This window comes from Myxine glutinosa, chromosome 6 (genome assembly GCF_964187855.1).
Source record: "Myxine glutinosa chromosome 6, kmMyxGlut1.1, whole genome shotgun sequence".
Classification (NCBI taxonomy): Eukaryota; Metazoa; Chordata; class Myxini; order Myxiniformes; family Myxinidae; genus Myxine; species Myxine glutinosa.
This window is the reverse complement of record NC_136266.1, coordinates 125862047-125889810: the sequence shown is the minus strand read 5'-3', so window position 1 is coordinate 125889810 and position 27764 is coordinate 125862047. Positions and strand designations below refer to the sequence as shown.

Below are 27764 nucleotides of genomic sequence, written 5' to 3'. Positions count from 1 at the left end.
CATCGTCACGCACTGCGTCCTGCACAGACACGCGCTGGCATCAAAAGCCCTGCCTCCAAAACTGGCCAATGTTCTGAAAATCGTCGTTGAACTGAATTACGTGCGAAGCCGTGCTCTGAATCATCGCATCTTCAAAGAGCTGTGCAATGAAATCGGCTCTGAATTTGAAGTCCTTCTCTACCACTCTGACGTTCGATGGTTATCATGAGGGAAAGTAGTGAGCTGTGTTTTTGCCTTGCGTGTAGAATTAGCCCTGTTTTTGCGAGAACACCAGCATTGCCATGCAACGCACTTCCAAGAGTTAGAGTTCATCCTCGCCTTGGCATACTTGGCTGACATCTTCGATGCACTCAATCATCTCAATTGCCAGATGCAGGGCGGTGGAGTGAATGTCATCGAATCTGAAGAAAAGCTGAGCGCTTTCCGAAAGAAGTTACCGTTGTGGAGGCGGCAAACAAAGAACGACAACTTCGCGAACTTTTCGCTACTGGACGAGTGCGTGAGCGGGATCGAAGATGAGTCTGAAGTTGGAGGCACTGCTGTACCGGGGGAGCTGAAGCAGGCGATTGCCACGCACTTGGATGAGCTGGGAAAGTCATTCGACGTCTACTTCCCCGACCAAGATCAATACCCAGCATGGGTGCGGCAGCCGTTTACTTTCGACGTCGCAACGGCAGATGTCAACGACCAATACCTCGACGACCTCATCGAACTTCAGCAGAGCCAGACTCAACAACAACTCTTCGGCACAAGAACACTCTCAACGTTTTGGTGCCGCCAAATGGAAGGGTATCCTCACATCGCTAAAATTGCCCTTGAGATCCTCACGTTGTTCGTTGCAACGTATCTCTGCGAGCATGCGTTTTCGAAACTGGTGGACATTAAAACAAAGAAAAGAAGCAGGCTTGCATGCGAAAATGATTTGAGGGTGGCCCTTGCCAAAACAAAACCACGCATTTCCCAGATCGCCTCCCGAAAAGAAGAACAGGAAACGCATTAATATGCAATTCTTAATTTTTTGGTCAAATTTGAGGGGTTCCGCGAGTGTTCGGTGGGTTTCGTTAGGGTTCGGCACCTTTAAAAATGTTAAGAACCACTGATCTAACAGCTAACTCAACATGTCCAAATGTCATTAAAGTCTATGTCCACGGGTTTCCCACGGGTTCACCACTCGTCTCATAAATTAAATTCATCAAATATCAGTCTGTCTGTTTGGGTTTTTTTGCAAAGACCACTGGGCCGACAACACCAAATGTGGCACACAGACCAAGTCTGACCCGGGGATTGTTATGAGGGTATTTTCATCCACTACCTCAGCCTTTAAAGACCCCCAAAGTATCCCTAACACTCTTTCACACATGCTTTTTACATGCTTGCGAGATTAGATTACATGCTTGAGAGAAGATTTTTCACATGCTTGGGAGATTAGACTCCCAAAACCCATAACACCATTGTCCATTAAGACCCTTGAAGACCTTTAGCCTACTCTTTTCAAAGGACACCATGGGATATTTAACGTCCACCAGCAGACGGGACTCCAGTTTAGCGTCCATCCGAAGAACGACAAAACCCATTGATGAATCACTGTTCCTGTGAAGCACCAGGATGACGGTCTATAGCTGGGTCATGATTGAAACCCAGGATTGAAAGCTTAGAGGTTAGTGTGCATACCTTTAGTCTCGGCCAACCTGCCAGTCCTTAGTGTAGGCATAATAATACTCTATTATATACTCATAACGGCAGTTATTTCAGAATTTCTCCAAAATAACCTTATAGTCCTGGTGTCCATATGTCCGTTTGCATTTGACTAAAACATCTTGTGCTCACAAATTAACAAACCAATATGGACCAAATTTGGTACGATGCATCAAGACAGGAAAGTCTAATGGGGTTGTGTATCCCATCCGGATATGCCCCCCAAATAAGGGATGAAAGGGGTTTTGCCTCCAATATTAGTATGTCATTCAAAAATCTTCTTCTCAGAAACTGCCAAACAGTTCCAGACCAATCTCGCCACAAGGCATCCAGACCGTGTCCTAATCCTAAGTTGTGCTCCTCATGACCGTATATCCCCAGAAAGGGGGCCACGGGCCCCTTCCCCGAATTGCTCATTTTCACTAAAACATCCTCTCCACAACTACCTGAGGGATACGGATCAAATTTGGTACAATGCATCAAGACAGTAAGGTCTTGTGGGGTTGTGCTCCACATCCGGATCTGCCAATTTAAAGGAGGGTGAAAAAGGGGTTTTGCTCCAAAGGGGTGTTTCGCCTCAAATTCAGGTAATTTATTTTAAAATCTCAGAAACCCTAGGGAAATAACCATCAGTCCCCCACAGGACTATTTTTAAGCGGTGAAGCCGCTTCAATATTTGGCTATGTCCTATCTTTCCATAATGAAGAAGAAGAAACTTTCTAACCTACCGTGTTTAATTATAAAGGGTTCTAAAGGGTAATTCTAATGGGATATAAAGGGTAATTCTTAAGGATTCTAAAGGGTAATTCTAATAGGATATAAGGGGTAATTCTTAAGGATTCTAAAGGGTAATTATAATGGGATATAAAGGGTAATTCTTTAGGATTCTAAAGGGTAATTCTAATGGGATGTAAAGGGTAATTTGAAAGGGTTTCGTTTTTTCTCGGTTTTGACAATTTCCTACTAAAAATACCAAATCGAACCGCTTCCTTTGTACACGTTAGTGATTTATTTCTTTTAGTTGTATTTCCAAATCATAATAAAATATGCTTATTTTAATGAAGGATAAATATTAGCTTAACCTCGTCAATCAAATATCTCATGTTTTATTATCCATGGTCCATTTAATCCTTGTTTAAAAAAACAACAAAAAAGAGCCAGTTGTATGTGATTAAACTGGAATAATTGTTCAGCTTGAGCTTTGCCACATCACTTTTGCCTAGTCCTGATGAGGCCTTTGTTAGCACACGCTTTCAAGCTGCTGCCGAGTGATGCCTGACCCGTGACCTCTTTTAAGCCACCAAATGAAATGCAGGGAAGCTCTTGACCCAGAATGGCCCAGACCAACATTTTCCTCGTGCACCTGTCCTCCTCATTATGGCAAGGTTGGTCTTGTAAATCTAAAATATAAATGAGGGCCTCCTTTACGAGGGGATTCTGGCTCCATCAATCAGCACAGATGTGCTGCTGGTGTAGTTTTTTGATTTGCATGCAAATTTCAAATACTCCAGTGTAATGATTGTGCGCATGCAGGAGAACCAGGATGGAGTTTGTGAGGTTATTGTTAAAAAAAAATTTAAACTCTTTTGTATGTACTTTAATTGGGTTATGATTATTTCTGTGAAGCCATGTAATTATGTTTGAGGCAAATATTTTGGAGTTATATATTCCATGGAAATGTTAAATGCACAGTTATGAACCACTGGTGAACTTATTCCAGGGGCTTTCTTAGTTTTCTTCATTTACAAGATTGGGGTCAGCGTTGTCACGCTCGCTCACACATTGGTTTGCTCAACATCGAGAACCTGCTGCCTGTGCTGCACTTGTTCCCATGCACCCCCCCTCCCCCCCGATAGTATAGTAAAAAACAAATCTATACAGTAACACCCACACTATTATGATGAATGACTTGTTCGCATCGGAATAATTAGCGCAATGCACTCTTTAATTGTCGTTGCTTTTGAAGTTCACAAACCGCTGGCTGTTACTGCCGGTGGCTGATGAGCTTTCACCAATACACGGGAGCAGTGCGTTGAGGTTCAAAGGTTGATTGCGAGGGAGCTGCACTTCAGTAATCAAGCAGAGAGCTTGTAATTGTACATGCCAAATGTGAAAGTTCTTTTAAATTGTGTTTGCCGTTTTTTTTAATTGCAAGCAATTTCGATTTTTTGACTTTTTCTCGATATAGAAATTTCTAATAGGGCATTCCGCTCGGTGTGTGGTGTTCACCGCGTCGTCTTCCTTTACTATGATTATTCCTCACGTCTACGTCCTGTAATTATTGAGTGAGTGTGTACCACCTTTAGAGGCCATTTTTCCCCGCAGAGCAGGGGTTGGCCTTTTTCGGGCACCTTGGTCCCCTTTTTGAAGCAATGTTTTATGGCCAGATGCCCTTCCTGCCGCCAACCCTGTTAGTCAGGTCTTGCGACACACAGGGAATTACCAGTGAACTGGTCCTCAATTTGCCGACCTCAGAAGGATGATGGGCTGAGTCAACCCCCCTGGCGTTAATTCAGCGATCGACCGGGATTCGAACCCAGGATCCTAGGATCCCAAGCCAGCACCTTAACCGCTAAGCCAACACCAGGCTCTATTGAGTGAGTGTGTGATGGTGATAAAAAAAAATTAAATGTAGTTTAAAAAAATGGTCAAACATAATTTAAAAAACAAAACAATTTGCAGCAAGCCCCACCAGTGCACGGCAAAATGAATGTAACTGTGATGGGATGGAGCAGATAATTTTCTCTGGAGCACATGCTCTTTTTGTATAATCTTTTATTGATCACATGAGCATTTCTGGAACCTCTTTGTTCATTATCTTCAACTACATTTACCATGTTGTATGACATTGAATATGCCTTGTAGAATTGGCCAGCTTCTTCACCCACACAGTGCTGTGTATTCGTTTCTTTTTTTGCAGCTTTTGTTAAGTTTATCACGTGTACACTGTTTGATGACTTCCCAATCGAGATCCTTTTTTCACATTGCAAATGAATCTTCGTACCAGCCTTTATTTCTTAGTTTTAATTATCCACTTGAAATGCTTTGTTGAGGTTAAAAAGGGTGCCAGAATTAAAGCATGTATTTCCTTTCCTTCTCCCTCTTCCTTTGTGGTGTGACGCGTTCAATTTGACGCCATCCTCATGCAGAGCTTTCCGAGGTCCTGTGGTTGATGGTCATGCACAGCGGTTTGCATGTGGCCAGCGGTGCAGCCTTCATCCTGCTCTTCTTCGTCTTTGCCTTCTTTGCTGGCCTCACTGTCGGTGTGCTTCTCATCATGGAGGGACTGTCAGCCTTCCTCCATGCACTGCGTCTCCATTGGTACACTTTTGCTGTTAGACGCATATTGGTCCCTTTGCTTTTCCCCTAACCTTGCAAACACCACTTCTTCATGTTTTACTTAACAGGCAATGCAAAAAGTTACAGTATCGTGTTGCTCATGTACACACACACACATTTACAGTGTACACGCTAACTTTGATATTCAGTTGTTGGGCACGGGTGGCATAATCGCTCAGATACGCAACATTGAGTGGAACATTTCCAGACATGTCAAAGGACAAAATGATACAGAACGTCGTTTTTCGAAAATATTTTTACATGAATGAATCACTTGTGTAATCTAAGCAACAAACTGAAACGATCATAATAGCAGCAAATGCATGCGGTATTAGTGATGAGCCCTATATAACTATTCATACATGAAGCCTCGTGTTGGCTTAACGGTTAAGGTGGCTGGTTTAGGATCTTGGGGTCTTGTGTTTGAGCCCCTGTTGTGCCTTTGAATAACACCATGTGGGTTCACTCAGCCTGTCATCCTTCCGAGGTTGGAAAAATGAGTACCAGTTTAGCTGTAATAGGGGCACTGAATCAGCGGCGCAGCTGCACTTTTAGAAAACGATGCAACCAGCAGGAACAGGATACATGCGAAACAACAAAAACGATTGATACATAAAATTAAATGAGCAGGGAGACACATTGGAAAATGTGAAGAAGAGCAGCTCTGTCGCAAGTCTTCATGCAGGAGGATCCATTTATATAGAAGTCGGTGCCATGTGCGAGCACGAGTGATGGCCTTGGTCATAACGACTTTAATGCATTATGTATTTTGGGAGGGGAGCAGGGAGACCACCATGGTTGGAGATTACTTGGGTTGGTCTAGTGGTAACAACACTAGACTGGCATCCCATACATAGAGGATTCAGATCTCCTTGAAGGTTGTGGTATTAAGGATTTGGATTCGGATTTTCTGGAAACCAAGCTCGTCTCAGGAGAATCATGATGTTACTATCGGATTAAGAAAGAAAAGAAGAACCACCCTTAGAGGCCATTTTTCCCCGCAGAGTGGGGGTTGGCCTTTTTTGGGCACCGTGGTCCACTTTTTGAAGCAATGTTTTATGGCCGGATGCCCTTCCTGCCGCCAACCCTGTTAATCGTCTCTTGCGACACACAGGGAATTACCAGTGAACTGGTACTCAATTTGCCGACCTCGGAAGGATGACGGGCTGAGTCAACCCCCTGGCGTTAATTCAGCAATCGACCGGGATTCGAACCCAGGATCCTAGGATCCCAAGCCTGCACCTTAACCGCTAAGGCAACCCCAGGCTTTTATTGGATTGTCGGAGAAAAAAAAAGTTTGCTCTTGAATGACATTCATGGAGTGGATGATCCAGTCTTCATGTGACGACACTTTCTGGTCATCTTTTAATACGATGCCCTCAGAGTAATATACGATGGGCACAAAAATGCTACTATATAAAAAGGCCCCAAAATACCTCCTAATTGATAAGAAAACCAATTAATTTAAGATTCCAGTTGTCCTGTTTTTCCTGTCTGGCACAGCTGCATATTAGGGGAAATGTCAGACATGTGTAAAACTTATTTTACCCAAGTTGATGGATATATGATGGGTGCTTAAATAAATTGCTTTAAAAATCAAATTAACCTTCAAAACGGCAGCACCACGGACAATCGACTGTTTGTGTGAAGATCAGCTGTGAAGTGTGAAGAGAAACTTTCGGATTACTTGGGGGTTACAGGGCAGAATACGGAATGAGAAATCTGATCGGCACGGGGCACTCGTCTGAGGGCAGCGGCAAAGATGATGCTCTGTTTTGACCATAAAGTGTTTCGAAAATGAGTACACTGATCTTGTTGCACTTGGAGGGATTGAAATGCCTGTCAGTTATCTGACCCAAAACTCTACCCTTTATTTTTATTGGAGCAGCTGTTCCCTCGACCGCACCAACTTGCACACGTGTGCCGTCTTCGTTTTACATGTTCCTTACATAAATTGCACCTTTTCCACAAGGAGCGTTCGTATTTTATGCCTTTCATCCTGATTTGCAACTTGTCCTTGCTCGCAACTTTCACTTCAAAACGGGTAATGTTGTTTTGATGACTGGGCCTTCAACAATCGCGTTGCTTTTGGAACACCGACGCTTGGCGAGTATTAGTCATAATATATGTATAACCTCTGATTTCGGGTGATGTTTACTTGGAATAGATTTTCCATAAAATTATATTGAACATGAATGTGCTGTCTCTTATAAACTCAAACCAATCACATATCTTACAAACACTGAACAATCATATATCTTTCAAACTCCTACCAATGACGTATCTTTCAAACTCCGACTAATCAGGTATCTTTAAAACTCCGACTAATCATGTATCTTTCAAACACCAACTAATCATGTATCTTTAAAACTCCGACTAATCAGGTATCTTTAAAACTCCGACTAATCATGTATCTTTCAAACACCAACTAATCATGTATCTTTCAAACTCCGACTAATCAGGTATCTTTAAAACTCCGACTAATCAGGTATCTTTAAAACTCCGACTAATCAGGTATCTTTAAAACTCCGACTAATCAGGTATCTTCAAAACTCCGACTAATCATGTATCTTTAAAACTCCGACTAATCAGGTATCTTTAAAACTCAGACTAATCATGTATCTTTAAAACTCCGACTAATCATGTATCTTTAAAACTCCGACTAATCAGGTATCTTTAAAACTCCGACTAATCATGTATCTTTAAAACTCTGACTAATCAGGTATCTTTAAAACTCCGACTAATCATGTATCTTTAAAACTCCGACTAATCAGGTATCTTTAAAACTCCGACGAATCATGTATCTTTAAAACTCCGACTAATCATGTATCTTTAAAACTCCGACTAATCATGTATCTTTCAAACACCAATTAATCACGTATCTTTCAAACACCGACTAATCATGTATCTTTCAAACACAGACTAATCAGGTATCTTTCAAACACCGACTAATCATGTATCTTTCAAACACCGACTAATCAGGTATCTATCAAACACTGACTAATCATGTATCTTTCAAACACCAACTAATCAGGTATCTTTCAAACACCAACTAATCAGGTATCTTTAAAACTCCGACTAATCAGGTATCTTTAAAACTCCGACTTATCAGGTATCTTTAAAACTCCGACTAATCAGGTATCTTTAAAACTCCGACTAATCATGTATCTTTAAAACTCCGACTAATCATGGATCTTTCAAACACCAACTAATCACGTATCTTTCAAACACCGACTAATCATGTATCTTTCAAACACCAACTAATCAGGTATCTTTCAAACACCGACTAATCATGTATCTTTCAAACACCGACTAATCAGGTATCTTTCAAACACCGACTAATCATGTATCTTTCAAACACCGACTAATCAGGTATCTTTCAAACACCGACTAATCATGTATCTTTAAAACACCGACTAATCAGGTATCTTTCAAACACCAACTAATCAGGTATCTTTCAAACACCGACTAATCATGTATCTTTAAAACACCGACTAATCAGGTATCTTTAAAACTCCGACTAATCATGTATCTTTCAAACACCCACTAATCATGTATCTTTCAAACACCGACTAATCATGTATCTTTCAAACACCAACTAATCAGGTATCTTTCAAACACCGACTAATCATGTATCTTTAAAACAACGACTAATCAGGTATCTTTAAAACACCGACTAATCAGGTATCTTTAAAACTCCGACTAATCTGGTATCTTTCAAACACCGACTAATCATGTATCTTTCAAACACCGACTAATCATGCATCTTTCAAACACCAACTAATCAGGTATCTTTCAAACACCGACGAATCATGTATCTTTAAAACTCCGACTAATCATGTATCTTTAAAACTCCGACTAATCAGGTATCTTTTAAACTCCGACAAATCAGGTATCTTTAAAACTCCGACAAATCGGGTATCTTTCAAAAAACGACTAATCATGTATCTTTCAAACACCGACTAATCAGGTATCTTTAAAACTCCGACTAATCATGTATCTTTCAAACACCAACGAATCAGGTATCTTTAAAACTCCGACTAATCATGTATCTTTCAAACACCAACGAATCAGGTATCTTTCAAACACTGACTAATCAGGTATCTTTCAATCACCAACTAATCATGTATCTTTCAAACACCGACTAATCATGTATCTTTCAAACACCGACTAATCATGTATCTTTCAAAAACCGACTAATCATGTATCTTTAAAACTCCGACTAATCAGGTATCTTTCAAACACCGACTAATCAGGTATCTTTCAAACACCAACTAATCAGGTATCTTTCAAAAACCGACTAATCATGTATCTTTCAAACACCGACTAATCGGGTATCTTTAAAACTCTGACTAATCATGTATCTTTAAAACTCCTACTAATCAGGTATCTTTCAAACACCGACTAATCATGTATCTTTCAAACTCCGACTAATCATGTATCTTTAAAACTCCGACTAATCAGGTATCTTTAAAACTCCGACTAATCAGGTATCTTTCAAACACCAACTAATCAGGAATCTTTCAAAAACCGACTAATCAGGTATCTTTAAAACTCCGACTAATCATGTATCTTTAAAACTCCTACTAATCAGGTATCTTTAAAACTCCGACTAATCATGTATCTTTCAAACTCCGACTAATCAGGTATCTTTCAAACTCCGACTAATCATGTATCTTTAAAACTCCGACTAATCATGTATCTTTAAAACACCGACTAATCAGGTATCTTTCAAACTCCGACTAATCATGTATCTTTCAAACTCCGACTAATCATGTATCTTTAAAACTCCTACTAATCAGGTATCTTTAAAACTCCGACTAATCATGTATCTTTCAAACTCCGACTAATCATGTATCTTTAAAACACCGACTAATCATGTATCTTTAAAACACCGACTAATCAGGTATCTTTCAAACTCCGACTAATCATGTATCTTTAAAACTCCTACTAATCAGGTATCTTTAAAACTCCGACTAATCATGTATCTTTAAAACTCCGACTAATCATGTATCTTTAAAACTCCGACTAATCATGTATCTTTAAAACTCCGACTAATCATGTATCTTTAAAACACCAACTAATCAGGTATCTTTAAAACTCCTACTAATCATGCAATGATACAGTGGAAAATGTATACAATGATTCTGATGAATTTTTACACTGATCTTCGGTTCATGGAGGAGCATGTATACAAGTGACATGCAGGACAAAGACAGAGTTAGACATCAGTGCACTTTTATATGAATTGCATAGTAGACATTAGTGTACATGGTGGACAATGAACAAATAAATTTATTGTGTGGTATGTGAACCTTTGTTCCCTGCATCATCAACTAGTGATTCAGATGGGAGCACGAAACTTTAAGTTTTTTTTTTAACCCCGCAAACATGATCAATAGTAAATGCCATCATTTTAAACTTACCTTGAGCATGCAATTGTACCACACATATGGTTGCCACTCTCTTATCGTCAATTCTTCCGGGTCATTCGCTGCCAACCATAGGAGCAGCAACGGCCTGATCATGAGAGGGTCTTCCTCCAATGGGGGGACAAATCCATGTCCACTATTATAAACACCACTGGGGGCGTAGAAACACAGTTACCCGGTATATTAATGAACAGGAATTATACGTGGGTAAATTGAATGGTCAGTCGGGGTCGCCCAGATAGGTCAGATGGCAGAGCACTGGTACGGTTTTCCAGAGGACCTGTAGTAGGGGAGCTCCCAATAGAGTTCGTGACCATTTTCCCATGATCAAGGTTTGAAGGTTGATTTTGAAAGATAAAAATATATATAAAAAAATAAGCTTGGGTATCTTTTTTTAAAATGCGGGCTAACTCGGCCAGAGGACAAAATCCAAGATGTCCGCCAAAACCGCGAAATCGGGCATATTTCCGCCTACGTGAATGCTACATATACATATTGGGTGTCCATATGTGGGTTTTTCTGGGCCCAGATCTTGCATCTTACATCAGTCAAGTGATATTGTGACTTAAAATGATATTAAATGATTAATGTTGACCAAAATCCAAGATGGCCGCTGCAAAAAACCATGTATTGTATATGTTCATAATTGTGCATACCATAGATTCATCGCTGGCGTCTAAATACAGTTTTACATGACTAGTGTTTTCATTTATAACCTTACTGTTACTATGAATGACTTTTTGAGCAGGTAACGAACCAAGATGGCTGCCTCTCGCCCGTTAGATAAGCAGTTATGGCTACTGTACATTGTATCTATTGCAACGTCTTTTATTTGACACAATGTTCAAGGTTTTCATTTGCAATCAGTAAGAAAGAATTTATCTTTCTCTATTTTGTTTTATTATATTTACAGTGACATGACATTACATTTACAAGCAGTGATACACATTGCACAAGTAGCATATACGGTAGGGTTGAAAATGACAATAGTTGTTATAACAGTTTGTTTGTGTTGGATAGATTGAAATTGTTATTCACTGTCCGAATCGTCCGTCTCGGACCCAGACTCGACTGGATCATCCATAGTTGGGCTGCTTTCCAAAGCCTGAGTTAGTTTTTCTGGGAGTGCTGGGTGAATGTACCTCAATGGAAGACACATGCCTTCCTCGAGATGCCAGCCATGAGATAAAGGAGACGGTGGCGCATCAGGTTTTTCGTAGTTGAGCAACACGTAGGTTTGATAGTTCACTCTCTTGACTTTCAAATCGTGGGATTCTTTGTCTGGTGGAAGCCGCAGTATTGATTTCCTTTTCATTTGTCGCCACTTCCTGGCCCGAGCATCACACAGAGTGGTACTTTGTTTGTCCTTGTATATGTACCGTATGGTGTACAGCGTCATATGATCAAGCACCTGCTGAGGGACCGGTAGGTGTTTCCCTACTTCACTGAGGAACGCTCTAGCTTCAGGTGAAGTGGATGATATGTCGAAGATGGTTTTCTTCCCATGTCCAAAGAATGCTGCTGTTGTGTCTGAGCCGCTGTGGACGTGAAGAGGAACTATGATATCTGCTATTTCCTTCGGGCAGAAAGCTGTACAATCTATGAACTGCTTTTTGTACTTCATTGCGAGCACCCCTTCAGTTCTATGAGCAACATACGATGCCAATACAAGCACGTCCGTATCTTCTGCGTCGATGATAACAGGTGTTTCTAGTCCAGCTTTACGTATTTGTGAGTAGATGAAGAACATGCATGTGTCTGCTTCTAACTGTTCACACTGGAAGTCTGTAACAGGCAAACCTGTCGATAGATTGACACATGTGGGCCCAACGCAGTAGACAAATTCAGTGTTAGAATAGTTTCGGTACAACACGCTGAACTCGTTTCTGAGAAAGATCTGTAGGTGCTGCTTGTTTGTTGCATTGTGGAAGAAGTCTTGAAATCCTTTGGCAGATGGGAATTTGTCCGACTGCTTGAAAAATACATTCTTGGAGCCATCTGAAAATCCAGAAGTGCTTTTTCAAAGCTTGCGTTCGCTATCCTTGACGGTCAGGGAAACATCATATCTGTCATTGACAAACACAACTTGTGATGCATATTTATGTCTGCTCATAATGACGGCGAACACCTTCGATGCGTAGTCTCCCCAGGTGTAGGAAATTCCATCAGCCTTTTCCCTGTCTTCTACCGATGGCGTAGACAAACGCCATATAAATCCCATGTCCAGGATCGCCGTGTACTTGTCTAGTGTTGGTTCCAACGCATGTAGCTTGAATTTTTCTACCAACTTAGATTTTTGCACTTTTTTCATGGTGCCGTTGATATTGAATATTGGCAGACATTCATCTGTGACTCGGTACGACATTATCTCTGACAAGGTGAAATTTTCGGTGTCATTTTCAGCAAGTGAGACAACTGCTGCCATCGCTCTGTTCTCCATTGCGTCTGACTTCATGATGCGCTCGCCAGTCTTGACTGAAGGTGGGTTGCTGAAGTTCCGTCTCAAATTCCTGTGAATGGTTGCATGGAAAGGTTTGTTGCTGCTGAACATTCTGTCTTCACAGAATGCCTTCAAGCATTTCTCGCCATCGGTGTGGACCGATTCAAAATCTTGAATGAGGTCATCAGAAGCTACCATTCCAGACTGTAGTGACTTCAAGACCTTGTTTTCTTCATTGAAAGGGTCACAGCCGAATTCAGTGATGCAGTTGTTAATATCTTGTACAGCTTGTTCGTCTTCCTTCATGCGAGTGGGAGCATTTTCACTTCAAACCAAATCATGACGTTGCATGAACCAAATCAAGTGGCTGGACAAACATAACATTTGTACGGTGTGAAGTGTTCGCGCCAGTTAGCGTGTCCTCAGAAAAGTCATCATTGTCCATTACTGCTGTCCCTGGCATACCCAGTGCAAGCTCCTCTGGACATGCTTTGTTCTGCTCAATATCGTACTTGGCCCAAGCATCATAGAGATGTAGCACGTCTTTGTAGCTGATCCCAATTGAGAATTTTTTCAATAACTCGACAAGTTCCCGGCTTCTGGTTAGTCCGTGTATCATAACAGACAACCTTGTTCCAAATGAAGTTCGTTTGCCTGTCATATATGAAGAGAGCAAGGCAGTCAAAGCGATAACTGCAGAGTCGTCATCCTCCATATCAAGGTCACGCTGAGGTTTTGAAGACTTTAGACGGGAAATGAGCTGTTTCAGTAGGCTGCTTGTTTCGTCCTCATTGAGTAAATCGTCAATGTGAGGTGGCCAGATCATTGGCGATACTTTTGCTGCTTCAGCTCTAATTCGTTGCGCTACAATTGAGACGAGTTGGTCATCAGTTGCACCTAGGCAATTTACAGCAGCTTCTATGTATGTTCCACCAGCTGACGTGTCAAAAACCATTGAGCTCTTGTTTTTTGTAAATCTTTTGTGGAAACCAATTTGGTCGCTGAATTCCGTTTGGAGCATAGATTTTATTGTGCTAGACTTCACAGTGTTCACAGTCATGCCAAAGTTCACCAGCATTTGCGTGTAGCCTTGTAGAAGGCTCTGTAGTGTTCGGAGTTCATGTCTTTCAAAAATTACAGTGCGCACATGTTTGAAAAACATTTGACGTACTTCTGCCAGTCGTACATTGTGCATGTGCAAATGTTGATCATTATAATCATGGACTTTGATGTATTTCGTCCAACATGACCGATGGTAGCGGATCTCTGTGGCAAATGGACTGACGTGGAATCAATCAGTGTCAAAATGCGATCCCGCATATTCTCGTCGTCCAGATGGACTGTGTGACCTTTGAAGACATGCCATGCATCCATTTGTTGCATGATGTGCCACTTGTCCCGTCCAGGGTGTTTCAGGTCTTCTCCCTTCATACACCAAATACACAAATGTTTGTCTTGTATAATACCGGTTTGTGATCGTGATTGTCTCTGAGCGCAAGATGGTCCAGGTGCTTCGTCAGCTACATCATCGCTGCGAGAGATTTCTGTTTCAAAACATTTCTTTTGTCGCTTTAGTGCCTGCTCCAATTTATAGTTACTGGCCAGTTGAACTTTACACAGTTTGTGGAAATATATTCCAGCTGGTCCATTGTGCCATGGCACTGCATCAAAGACTTGACCGTATTTGTCCAATCCTCTCCATCGTTCTGCTTGTTGTTGGAGATGCTGCCAGGCTTCTGGGCTTAAGCTACTCTTTTCCTCATCACAATGCTTATGACAGAGGATACACTCACTGGAGCTTGATAGTCCTGGAGGCTGGTCCTCATCTTCACTCTTTCTCTTCTTTCCTTGAATGGGTGGTGTCGCCATGGTATACTCTGCAATGAAAAATAAAACCTATTACTTACTGTACATACCGTACATCAGACAGCATGATATGAATGATGTTAATACTTAACTGAACTTAAATATTGAACAGGACAGATCTTTATCTCTTAAAGAAAGGGACTTAACTAATATTTTAACTATTATTAGTTGAATATACTTAACTGTAATGCCTTGATCCATTGTCCACCCTGGTACTCCCTGGAAATTAATACTAACAACTACCTGTGAACAAATACCTGTGAAACTTAATCAAACCATCTTGTAGATAAGGCAGCAATCTTGGTTCGTTACCTGCTCAAAAAGTCATTCATAGTAACAATAAGGTTATAAATGAAAACACTAGTCATGTAAAACTGTATTTAGATGCCAGCGATGAATCTATGGTATGCACAATTATGAACATATACAATACATGGTTTTTTGCAGCGGCCATCTTGGATTTTGGTCAACATTAATCATTTAATATCATTTTAAGTCACAATATCATTTGACTGATGTAAGATGCAAGATCTGGGCCCAGAAAAACCCACATATGGACACCCAATATGTATATGTAGCATTCACGTAGGCGGAAATATGCCCGATTTCGCGGTTTTGGCGGACATCTTGGATTTTGTCCTCTGGCCGAGTTAGCCCGCATTTTAAAAAAAGATACCCAAGCTTATTTTTTTATATATATTTTTATCTTTCAAAATCAACCTTCAAACCTTGATCACGGGAAAATGGTCACGAACTCTATTGGGAGCTCCCCTACTACTGGGTTCGATTCCTGGTTTATGCGTGTAATTTTCACACATGTATTAATTAATTAAATGAGAGAGTTTTTAATGGATGTTAGTGTTTTCATTTTTGAAGGAAGTATTGTTCAGGGGGCAGCAGGAGAATTGTGGAACTTGTTCTCAGAGGCATCATTGTTTTGGTGTCATTAGGTTATATTAGGTGTGTACAAGGTGTTTTGCGTTTTATTTGCTCTTCCTCTTCTTCCTCTTCATCTTCGTTTTCCGCCTCCACTTCCACCTCCACTTCTTCTTCTTCTTCGTTCCTCTCTTTAATGGCCCAAAAAGTTCTCAGGATCAGACTGAGGAAATGGTTCTGGCGCAGGTCTTTTACAAAGCAGTTGGCAGAGCTTGACGTTCGACTACCAGGAATTTGTATTTTGTTCAGGTATTTTTTTTTTTTTTAAAGATTGACAACGATCACTCCCCTACTCTTTGTCTAAAACACCGTGGGATATTTTTTATCTGCCAACCTCTTCCTCTCTACCCCCTCCCCTCTCCATTCCACACACCACACACACACACACACACACACAATGCTGGCAAACAGGTGCTCCAGCTTGTCGTGTCCTTCCAATCGCTGGCACACACATTGCCTCGCCCTGCACGACTGAAACTGGGGTGATCGTTTGTAGCTGGGTCAGCAATCAAACCCAGGCTCAACTAACGGTTCAATGTCGAATTGTTTGCCTACCTCTAATCTATCTGGCCAGCCCTACTTTAAGCACGTGATTATGTGGGCATGCTGTTTTTCTCCATTCAATAACAATTGGTATTTCGAATCCCATTCCATGGTGCCACACTAACGTCCAAGGGAGCGAGCCATTCCACGTACCGTGCGCCAACGTGTTGAGTGTGATAGTTCAGCATGTGATGATAGATTGACCTCTATGAAACGCTTCATCAATCTTCCGTCCAATGGCCCTTGATTAATCTCGTAATCGATACCCAATTCAAATAACCTCCTTTCACACTAAAAGGAGCATCATTCCATATGCTACTACTGGTGGTGGTGGCGGTAGAGGTGGGTTTTGTTGTTGTTCCCATTATAACTACTTTCTAATCCTCATTTTCTCTTGACTCGATAGCTTTCTGGATTCTTGACTCAAATTTACTATCCTGTAATCTCTGCAATGCAACTCACCGCAACATACATACTAATGTGATTTGTGGGATTAACTACCCTCATATAACATGTATAAATACAACTAACACTCCAAAGATTTACAACTAAATATCTGAAAGTAAACACACCATTGAAACCACCACAGAAACCACACCCGAATGCATTTAATAACAGCAGTTATTTTGTATTATTGCCTCGATTCCAAAGATGAAAATCCAGGGCACATTGTTGCAGCAATAAATAAGTGGAAACATAAACCTCCAGTGCATCCTTTCGGCTCAGCACAATGACTTGAGTGTGACTGCTGTGTTCGTCCTCCAACTGCTGTGTTCGTCCTCCAACTGCTGTGTTCGTCCTGCAACTGCTGTGTTCGTCCTCCAACTGCTGTGTTCGTCCTCCAACTGCCTTGTTCGTCGTGTTCGTCGTCCAACTGCCGTGTTCGTCGTCCAACTGCCGTGTTCGTCATCCAACTGCCGTGTTCGTCGTCCAACTGCCGTGTTCGTCGTCCAACTGCCGTGTTCGTCGTCCAACTGCCGTGTTCGTCGTCCAACTGCCGTGTTCGTCGTCCAACTGCCGTGTTCGTCGTCCAACTGCCGTGTTCGTCGTCCAACTGCCGTGTTCGTCCTCCAACTGCCGTGTTCGTCCTCCAACTGCCGTGTTCGTCCTCCAACTGCCCTGTTCGTCCTCCAACTGCCGTGTTCGTCCTCCAACTGCCGTGTTCGTCCTCCAACTGCCGTGTTCGTCCTCCAACTGCCGTGTTCGTCCTCCAACTGCCGTGTTCGTCCTCCAACTGCCGTGTTCGTCCTCCAACTGCCGTGTTCTTCCTCCAACTGCCGTGTTCGTCCTCCAACTGCCGTGTTCGTCCTCCAACTGCCGTGTTCGTCCTCCAACTGCCGTGTTCGTCCTCCAACTTTTAGCTCTTTCACGAGCCTCGACTCTGTACACAAAAAAAAACAAAAAAAAAACTGCCGTGTTCGTCCTCCAACTGCCGTGTTCGTCCTGCAACTGCCGTGTTCGTCCTGCAACTGCCGTGTTCGTCCTGCAACTGCCGTGTTCGTCCTGCAACTGCCGTGTTCGTCCTCCAACTGCTGTGTTCATCCTCCAACTGCTGTGTTCGTCCTCCAACTGCTGTGTTCGTCCTCCAACTGCTGTGTTCGTCCTCCAACTGCTGTGTTCGTCCTGCAACTGCTGTGTTCGTCCTCTAACTGCTGTGTTCGTCCTCCAACTGCTGTGTTCGTCCTCCAACTGCTGTGTTCGTCCTGCAACTGCTGTGTTCGTCCTCCAACTGCTGTGTTCGTCCTGCAACTGCTGTGTTCGTCCTCCAACTGCTGTGTTCGTCCTCTAACTGCCTTGTTCGTCGTGTTCGTCGTCCAACTGCCGTGTTCGTCGTCCAACTGCCGTGTTCGTCATCCAACTGCCGTGTTCGTCGTCCAACTGCCGTGTTCGTCGTCCAACTGCCGTGTTCGTCGTCCAACTGCCGTGTTCGTCGTCCAACTGCCGTGTTCGTCCTCCAACTGCCGTGTTCGTCCTCCAACTGCCGTGTTCGTCCTCCAACTGCCGTGTTCGTCCTCCAACTGCCCTGTTCGTCCTCCAACGGCCGTGTTCGTCCTCCAACTGCCGTGTTCGTCCTCCAACTGCCGTGTTCGTCCTCCAACTGCCGTGTTCGTCCTCCAACTGCCGTGTTCGTCCTCCAACTGCCGTGTTCGTCCTCCAACTGCCGTGTTCTTCCTCCAACTGCCGTGTTCGTCCTCCAACTGCCGTGTTCGTCCTCCAACTGCCGTGTTCGTCCTCCAACTGCCGTGTTCGTCCTCCAACTGCCGTGTTTGTCCTCCAACTTTTAGCTCTTTCACGAGCCTCGACTCTGTACACAAAAAAAAACAAAAAAAAAACTGCCGTGTTCGTCCTCCAACTGCCGTGTTCGTCCTGCAACTGCCGTGTTCGTCCTGCAACTGCCGTGTTCGTCCTGCAACTGCCGTGTTCGTCCTCCAACTGCTGTGTTCATCCTCCAACTGCCGTGTTCGTCCTCCAACTGCTGTGTTCTGCTGTGTTCATCCTCCAACTGCTGTGTTCGTCCTCCAACTGCTGTGTTCGTCCTCCAACTGCTGTGTTCATCCTCCAACTGCTGTGTTCATCCTCCAACTGCTGTGTTCGTCCTGCAACTGCTGTGTTCGTCCTCTAACTGCTGTGTTCGTCCTCTAACTGCTGTGTTCGTCCTCCAACTGCTGTGTTCGTCCTCCAACTGCTGTGTTCGTCCTCCAACTGCTGTGTTCGTCCTCCAACTGCTGTGTTCGTCCTCCAACTGCTGTGTTCATCCTCCAACTGCTGTGTTCGTCCTGCAACTGCTGTGTTCGTCCTCCAACTGCTGTGTTCGTCCTCCAACTGCTGTGTTCGTCCTCCAACTGCCGTGTTCGTCCTCCAACTGCCGTGTTCGTCCTCCAACTGCCGTGTTCGTCCTCCAACTGCCGTGTTCGTCCTCCAACTGCCGTGTTCGTCCTCCAACTGCCGTGTTCGTCCTCCAACTGCCGTGTTCGTCCTCCAACTGCCGTGTTCGTCCTCCAACTGCCGTGTTCGTCCTCCAACTGCCGTGTTCGTCCTCCAACTGCCGTGTTCGTCCTCCAACTGCCGTGTTCGTCCTCCAACTGCCGTGTTCGTCCTCCAACTGCCGTGTTCGTCCTCCAACTGCCGTGTTCGTCCTCCAACTGCCGTGTTCGTCCTCCAACTGCCGTGTTCGTCCTCCAACTGCCGTGTTCGTCCTCCAACTGCCGTGTTCGTCCTCCAACTGCCGTGTTCGTCCTCCAACTGCCGTGTTCGTCCTCCAACTGCCGTGTTCGTCCTCCAACTGCCGTGTTCGTCCTCCAACTGCCGTGTTCGTCCTCCAACTGCCGTGTTCGTCCTCCAACTGCCGTGTTCGTCCTCCAACTGCCGTGTTCGTCCTCCAACTGCCGTGTTCGTCCTCCAACTGCCGTGTTCTTCCTCCAACTGCCGTGTTCGTCCTCCAACTGCCGTGTTCTTCCTCCAACTGCCGTGTTCGTCCTCCAACTGCCGTGTTCGTCCTCCAACTGCCGTGTTCGTCCTCCAACTGCCGTGTTCGTCCTCCAACTGCCGTGTTCGTCCTCCAACTGCCGTGTTCGTCCTCCAACTGCCGTGTTCGTCCTCCAACTGCCGTGTTCGTCCTCCAACTGCCGTGTTCGTCCTCCAACTGCCGTGTTCGTCCTGCAACTGCCGTGTTCGTCCTCCAACTGCCGTGTTCGTCCTCCAACTGCCGTGTTCGTCCTGCAACTGCCGTGTTCGTCCTGCAACTGCCGTGTTCGTCCTGCAACTGCCGTGTTCGTCCTCCAACTGCCGTGTTCGTCCTCCAACTGCCGTGTTCGTCCTCCAACTGCCGTGTTCGTCCTCCAACTGCCGTGTTCGTCCTGCAACTGCCGTGTTCGTCCTGCAACTGCCGTGTTCGTCCTCCAACTGCCGTGTTCGTCCTCCAACTGCCGTGTTCGTCCTCCAACTGCCGTGTTCGTCCTGCAACTGCCGTGTTCGTCCTGCAACTGCCGTGTTCGTCCTCCAACTGCCGTGTTCGTCCTCCAACTGCCGTGTTCGTCCTCCAACTGCCGTGTTCGTCCTCCAACTGCCGTGTTCGTCCTCCAACTGCCGTGTTCGTCCTCCAACTGCCGTGTTCGTCCTCCAACTGCCGTGTTCGTCCTCCAACTGCCGTGTTCGTCCTCCAACTGCCGTGTTCGTCCTCCAACTGCCGTGTTCGTCCTCCAACTGCCGTGTTCGTCCTCCAACTGCCGTGTTCGTCCTCCACCTGCCGTGTTCGTCCTCCAACTGCCGTGTTCGTCCTCCAACTGCCGTGTTCGTCCTCCAACTGCCGTGTTCGTCCTCCAACTGCCGTGTTCGTCCTCCAACTGCCGTGTTCGTCCTCCAACTGCCGTGTTCGTCCTCCAACTGCCGTGTTCGTCCTCCAACTGCCGTGTTCGTCCTCCAACTGCCGTGTTCGTCCTCCAACTGCCGTGTTCGTCCTCCAACTGCCGTGTTCGTCCTCCAACTGCCGTTTTCGTCCTCCAACTGCCGTTTTCGTCCTCCAACTGCCGTGTTCGTCCTCCAACTGCCGTGTTCGTCCTCCAACTGCCGTGTTCGTCCTCCAACTGCCGTGTTCGTCCTCCAACTGCCGTGTTCGTCCTCCAACTGCCGTGTTCGTCCTCCAACTGCCGTGTTCGTCCTCCAACTGCCGTGTTCGTCCTCCAACTGCCGTGTTCGTTCTCCAACTGCCGTGTTCGTCCTCCAACTGCCGTGTTCGTCCTCCAACTGCCGTGTTCGTCCTCCAACTGCCGTGTTCGTCCTCTAACTGCCGTGTTCGTCCTCCAACTGCCGTGTTCGTCCTCCAACTGCCGTGTTCGTCCTCCAACTGCCGTGTTCGTCCTCCAACTGCCGTGTTCGTCCTCCAACTGTTGTGTTCGTCCAACTGCTCTGCCAGCAAATTGTTTCACTTCTCGACGCTTGCTGTGCACACGAGTAGTATATAACCTGTGAACTGCAGGGCAGGATGCAGGAGGAGAAAGACTATGTGATGTTCACCACGATGATTTTAATTAATCTTTTGCCTTGCACCAACCACTGCGTAATCCTGATGAAAGTTTACATGATGCTTGCCCATCACAAAGCACAGTCGGCAGCTCCGTGTCGTGTGATCGTGTGAGCAAAGCACGCCAGAGCGAGCACCGACGGACTATTAAGTGACCCGCTTCCAATGAATATCTGTGTGGCCATGTGGCCCAGGATGAGAGATGGGCCTTGGCACGGCCAGACGATCCACTTCATCGATCGCTCGCCCATTAGCATGGCGAAGCCGGAGGCTGATGGATGACCTCGGTGTGCCTGGCCAATGTTCCACGTTGGATGGGTTCGAGGTTGGGGTGGGCTGCAGGAAAACAGGAGGAAGGAAAGGAGTATTGCAAGATGTACGAAGGATTCAAAGAAAGAACTCGAGATAAAGTACTCAGGAGGTGGAACGGAGAAACTTTTGGAACGTATTGTTGTGCAAGTGCTGAGCAGCGGTGTTAGAGATGTTCTGTGCAATAACCAAGTGGTGTTGGAGATGTTCTGTGCAATAACCAAGTGGTGTTGGAGATGTTCTGTGCAATAACCAAGTGGTGTCGGAGATGTTCTGTGCAATAACCAAGTGGTGTTGGAGATGTTCTGTGCAATAACCAAGTGGTGTTGGAGATGTTCTGTGCAATAACCCAGTGGTGTTGGAGATGTTCTGTGCAATAACCAAGTGGTGTTGATGTACTGTGCAATAACCAAGTGGTGTTGATGTTCTGTGCAATAACCAAGTGGTGTTGATGTTCTGTGCAATAACCAAGTGGTGTTGATGTTCTGTGCAATAACCAAGTGGTGTTGAGAGTTTTCTGTCATAATCCTCAGTGATGGGTATTGAAGGCTTTGTGAACACATTGCAGCCAAATTGGTGTTACAGATTCCACAACGTTTACCGAGCTTTGGAACCGCATTCAAGTGGTTCACACGATGAAGGGACGCCATCATTGCATAAAGGATTTGAATCATGAATATCTCCACACATTATTTCACCTCTTCATCAATGAGTCATGTCCTTGGGTCTGTCTTTCATCTCCCATCTTTATGTTTCTCCTTCCTTCTTTTTTGTTCCACACTGAGAATATTTTTGGATTGAGATTTTATTTTCAACACAAAATGTTCTCCTTGTTTGGTGTATCTTCCACGTGTGTTAACTCTTGCATTCCAAAAGGCAATTCAGTTGATAACCAAACGTTAGCCAAAAGGCCTTGTTTGACAATATTCTACGTACTCCAGCGCTTTGACTTTGAACAACCATTTTGTTTCAATTTGCCAATGTTTCCGTCAATAATCTTAATGCCACCTCATCCAACGTGCTCCTCCCAACATCTAAACGCTGTCCAGACATTTGTGTAATTTGCTGCAATTTATTTTCATCGGTTAATGTTACCAATCCTTTTGGGCTTCCTTCATTTCAAATAACGAGCAATGTTAAAGCTTTATTGTATTTTGGAAGAACAAAACTGTGCTATGTGTGGTCGATGCCCAAAAACTTGTGCATTTGCGAGGAGGAAATTGAAAGCTTCAGCTTGCATTGCACTATAAAAAGCCGTGAGACAAATGAACTACTGATACTACAACGGCCCCAATTATCCCCACCACCTCGTGTGATTGGCCGGGGAAGGTGTTTTTTGTTTGTTTGTTTGTTTTTACAAAAGTCATTCACGAATCGGCTAGCCAGGTCTGACCTTTGTGCAAGCGTGGTTGGAATTAAGAATTTGTTCAAGGATTTCGACAATAACTCACCCACTCACAGTGAAAGACACCCACTCACAGTCACAGTGAAAGAATTAAGAATTTGTTCAAGGATTTCGACATTAACCCGCCCACTCAGTCTTTTAAGAGCACTTTAAATGTGTTTCCCAATCATGCTGCTCATCTTTTAGGAGTGCTTTAGATGTTTCCCAATCGTGCTGCTCATCTTTTAAGAGTGCTTTAAATGTGTTTCCCAATCCCAGTGTTCATCTTTTCAGAGTGTTTTAAATGTGTGTTTCTTAATCGTGCTGTTCATCTTTTAAGAGTGTTTAAAATGCGTGTTTCCCAATCGTGCTGTTCATCATTTAAGAGTGCTTTCAATGTGTGTTTCCCAATCGTGCTGTGCATCTTTTAAGAGTGTTTTAAATGTGTGTTTCTTAATCATGCTGTTCATCATTTAAGAGTGCTTTCAATGTGTGTTTCCCAATCCCGCTGTTCATCTTTTCAGAGTGTTTTAAATATGTTTCCCAATCGTGCTGTTCATCATTTAAGAGTGCTTTCAATGTGTGTTTCCCAATGTGTGTTTCCCAATCATGCTGTTCATCTTTTAAGAGTGTTTCAAATGTGTGTTTCTTAATCGTGCTGTTCATCTTTTAAGAGTGTTTTAAATGTGTGTTTCTTAATCGTGCTGTTCATCTTTTAAGAGTGCTTTAAATGTGTGTTTCTTAATCATTCTCCTCAACGTTTGAGAGTGTTTTAAATGTGTTTCCCAATCGTGCTCCTCATCTTTTAAGAGTGCTTTAAATGTGTGTTGCCCAATCGTGCTGTTCATCTTTTATGAGTGTTTTAAATGTGTGTTTCCCAATCGTGCTGATAATCTTTTAAGAGTGCTTTAAATGTGTGTTTCCCAATCGTGCTGCTCATCTATTAAGAGTGTTTTAAATGTGTTTCCCAATCATGCTACTCATCTTTTAAGAGTGCTTTAAATGTGTGTTTCTTAATCATGCTCCTCAACGTTTGAGAGTGTTTTAAATGTGTTTCCCAATCATGCTTCTCATCTTTTAAGAGTGCTTTAAATGTGTGTTTCCCAATCGTGCTGCTCAACTTTTTAGAGTGCTTTCAATGTGTGTTTCCCAATCGTGCTGTTCATCTTGTAAGAGTGTTTTAAATGTGTGTTTCCCAATCATGCTGTTCATCTTTTAAGAGTGTTTTAAATGTGTGTTTCCCAATCGTGCTGTTCATCTTTTAAGAGTGTTTTAAATGTGTTTCCCAATCGTGCTGTTCATCTTTTAAAAGTATTTTTTTAATGTGTGTCCAATCGAATCTGTATCAGTTGGTAATATTTTGGGCACATCGTCTAAATTTATGATGGAATGTTTTTTGTCAAATGTAATCGTGGTAAAAGATAAAGCTGATTGCCCTCCTTTAGTTTGACCAAATCTAGAGCACCTAACTATCTTCTCACACCTGCAAAGTTTGCCTTTCTCAAATCTAACAGCCTTACCTTGTCTTTTCACTCATAATGTGACATATACTGGCGCAGCCATATGTACCATGGTACCCCGAACTACACATATTGGGATCATTGCTTTAAAAACTAGAACGGCACTCAGTAGAGAGCATACCTCCGCCTGGTTGGCCATATCACTCAATGATGAAGAATCACTTTAAAAAATTAAATAATTCTCATATCCGAATCCATATTCAGATCTTAACCAAAATTGAGTCGATTCTTCCTTGTCACACACCCAAACAGTCCACCAAGTTTCGTCCAAAACCGTCCATAACTTTTTGAGATATCCCACAATGTATAGTTTTTGGCACTATCTCCCAATGGTGAAGAATCACTTTTAAAATTCTCGTCCCTGAATCCAGATCTTCACCAAAATCGAATCATTTCGTCCTTGTGACATATGCTACATTGCCAAATTTTGTCCGAATCCGTCCACAACTTCTTGAGATATTTTGTTCACAAACAAATAAACAAACGGACAAACAGACAGGGGTGAAAACATAACCTCCATCCACCTTTGGTGGCGGAAGTAAAAAGACCTAACACCACGCACATCCCTGTGTCCCTATTTTTAACCACTATTTTAGCTCACCTGGAACGAAGTTCAGGGGAGATTATGCGATGGTTTATTTTTTTATGTCCCACATCCCTATTTTTACAATGTCTAATCTCAATCCACACATAACTATTTCCATTAGTTTCCTCCTTCATGTCTGTCATTTCTTACTTTGGATACAATAAATATTGTAAACTTTTAGTCGGTTTGACGTTTTGTACTCAATACCCAACCTAGAAATGTTCTATCCAATGAACTTTTTTCGTTGATTTGTACTCCCATGGGGTCCTAGAATAAATTCAGCTTGGTTGCCCAAATTGCAAGTTTGGGCAACTCTGGTAATTTGCATAAATCCAATATTGCCGCCGGGCGCCATTTTGAAAATCTAACTTTTAAACCACTTGCCCAATAATGATATGTAATATATCTTTTAGGGGGTTTTGGGGGTGTGTAGAATCTATTTCTTCTGTTATTGTTTCAATTCAAGGTGAAGATCAGATGCAAAAGGCCAGGTTAAGTGTCATTTTCGTAAATGCCGAGTGGGTTGCCTGTGGTTTGTTCAATAACTAGTTTCTAGTTCCCAGGACGGATAAAGAAAGATGGCGGATGCACTGATCGAGTTTGCTTTCTAAGTTCTGTAAGTTTGGGTATATCGGCGCATCTTGGATATATATGATAGGGGTCTCATTTATGCGGAGGTAGAGAAGTACCCACACCCACTGGAAGATCACCGTCCTCATCTGTACAATCCTGTCACTGGTCAAATTTCCTCCGCTGATGTGAATGTGGCGGATTCAATTGTGATTGGAGAAGAGATGGAGAGAAAATTCATCGCCAGTCTCCCTGATGGGTTCTACAAATCTATCAGCAGCCCCATCAAGACGATGGATGTTCTCAAGAATAAGGTCAAGCGCAACAATGAAAGGCCAGTAATAGACCTTGAGAACATTTTTCTCCGGCTATTGATGATTGGTCATTGTTTTTTTTTTTATTGATGATTGGTCAGTGGCGGCAGTTGGAGGTTGAACCTCTGTTTGCCTACGAACTGTGTGTAGTACCTTCATCGCTCATCGATGGTTATGGTTGTCTCCTCAAAGGCAACAAGTCGGGTCTGGTCAAACGCCTCGGTGTGCTTGAGATCTTGCCAACTGCTCCTGACATTGTTATTGTGGATGTTTCACAGCTGTTCTACCATATTGTCTGGCCACACGGTGGCAGTCCCTCAGATCTGATTGCGTCCATCCAGAGTCGTTTAAGTCAATATCCCGATCGTACTGAGAAGGTCGTTGTCTTCGACAAGTACCAAGATGTCGTCTGTGCCAAGGATCATGAGAGAATACGGCGAGCTGGTGAAGTTATCACCGACTATGAGCTCTCCATCATCAGTCCTCTGCCCAAGAGAGATGCAATCCTGAAGAGCAAGAATAACAAACGGAGGCTGGCGAGCATGTTGTGTACCTTCAATCTAGGAGAGAATTCGGCGATGGAGACTCTGGACTAAGGTGTGTTCGGTCATGACGAAGCAGATGTCACCATGATCTCCTATGCCCTTGAGGCTGCCAGACGTGGCCATGGCGTGATCCGTGTGCTTAGTGACGACACAGACGTGTTTGTCATACTGGTCTATTGGGTGCATCGGGCGAAGCTGCAATGCGAGGTGCAGATGGAGCTTTGCAATCGGACAGTGCTGGACATCAAAGCCACCTGTGCTGACCTAGGGCCAAAATGTCTGCAGCTGCTTGGCACGCATGTCCTCAGCGGGTGCGACACAACATCATATCCATATGCCAAAGGGAAGATCCGTGCACTGAACATCTTGCTTGATGGGGACTTTCCAGGCTTGGCTGATGTTCTGGGTTAGGTGGGCACCACACAGGCAGATATGATGGAAGCAGCAAAACCCTTCTTCGTTGCTCTGTATGGTCAACCGCCAAGAACATCCATGGAGTCTGCCCGCTTCACACTCTTCACCAAAAAGGAGAAAAGTCCGAAAATCATGGCCCTGCCTCCAACATCTGCCAACCTGTTGCAGCATGTGCTGCGGGCTCATCTGCAGGTCATGTTGTGGAAAGCTGCAGATCACCAAGCCCCACCCGACGAGTCAGCCGATATCACTCGCTTTGGATGGGAGATCCGGGATGGCATCCCCGTTCCTGTCATCGCTCAGGGTGACCCAGCTCCACCAGATCTGATTGACGTGATTTTGTGTCAGTGTAGGGCACATGGCAAGAAGTGCAGGACCGAGGCATGTGGCTGTCACAAACAACATCTTTCATGCACGTCATACTGTAACTGCTCTGGTCAAGAGGGATGCTGCAATCCGTACACTAAGAAACGAGATGCTCAGACTGGAGATGAGGTTGATGTCGAGAGGGAGGATGTTCAAGGAGACGATTTTGAAGAGGGTGTGGATCAGGAGAGTGAAGGCGATGAGAATATTGACGATGGTATTGTTGATTCTGAAGACAATGAGGTTATTGAGGATGAAGACGATGATGAGTGGGAGTAAAGATGAAGGTTATTAGGTGATACCCGGTATATACTTCATTACGGTTATAGCATATTGTATAAAACCACCCTTTATCTGCAGTAATGCCAAACCTTGTAACATCCTTACAATGACGTTTATGCATAATTACTTAATGCAATCGTTTTCCTCATCATGAAATGTGAATGGCCAAAGCAATGTGTTAGTTTCAATGTCATCTAAGCTAG

General features: G+C 43.9%; 1 protein-coding gene across 13 annotated transcripts in view; it reads left to right on the top strand.

The window, feature by feature from the left end:
• Positions 1-27764, top strand: part of LOC137415338 (V-type proton ATPase 116 kDa subunit a 1) — a 221662-nt gene that overhangs the window by 172529 nt on the left and 21369 nt on the right. For all 13 annotated transcript variants that reach the window (XM_068100933.2, XM_078780484.1, XM_068100932.2 and 10 more), the window contains one exon: positions 4845-5016. In XM_068100933.2, the coding sequence (XP_067957034.1) occupies positions 4845-5016 (172 nt within the window). The remainder of the gene's footprint in view (positions 1-4844; positions 5017-27764) is intronic.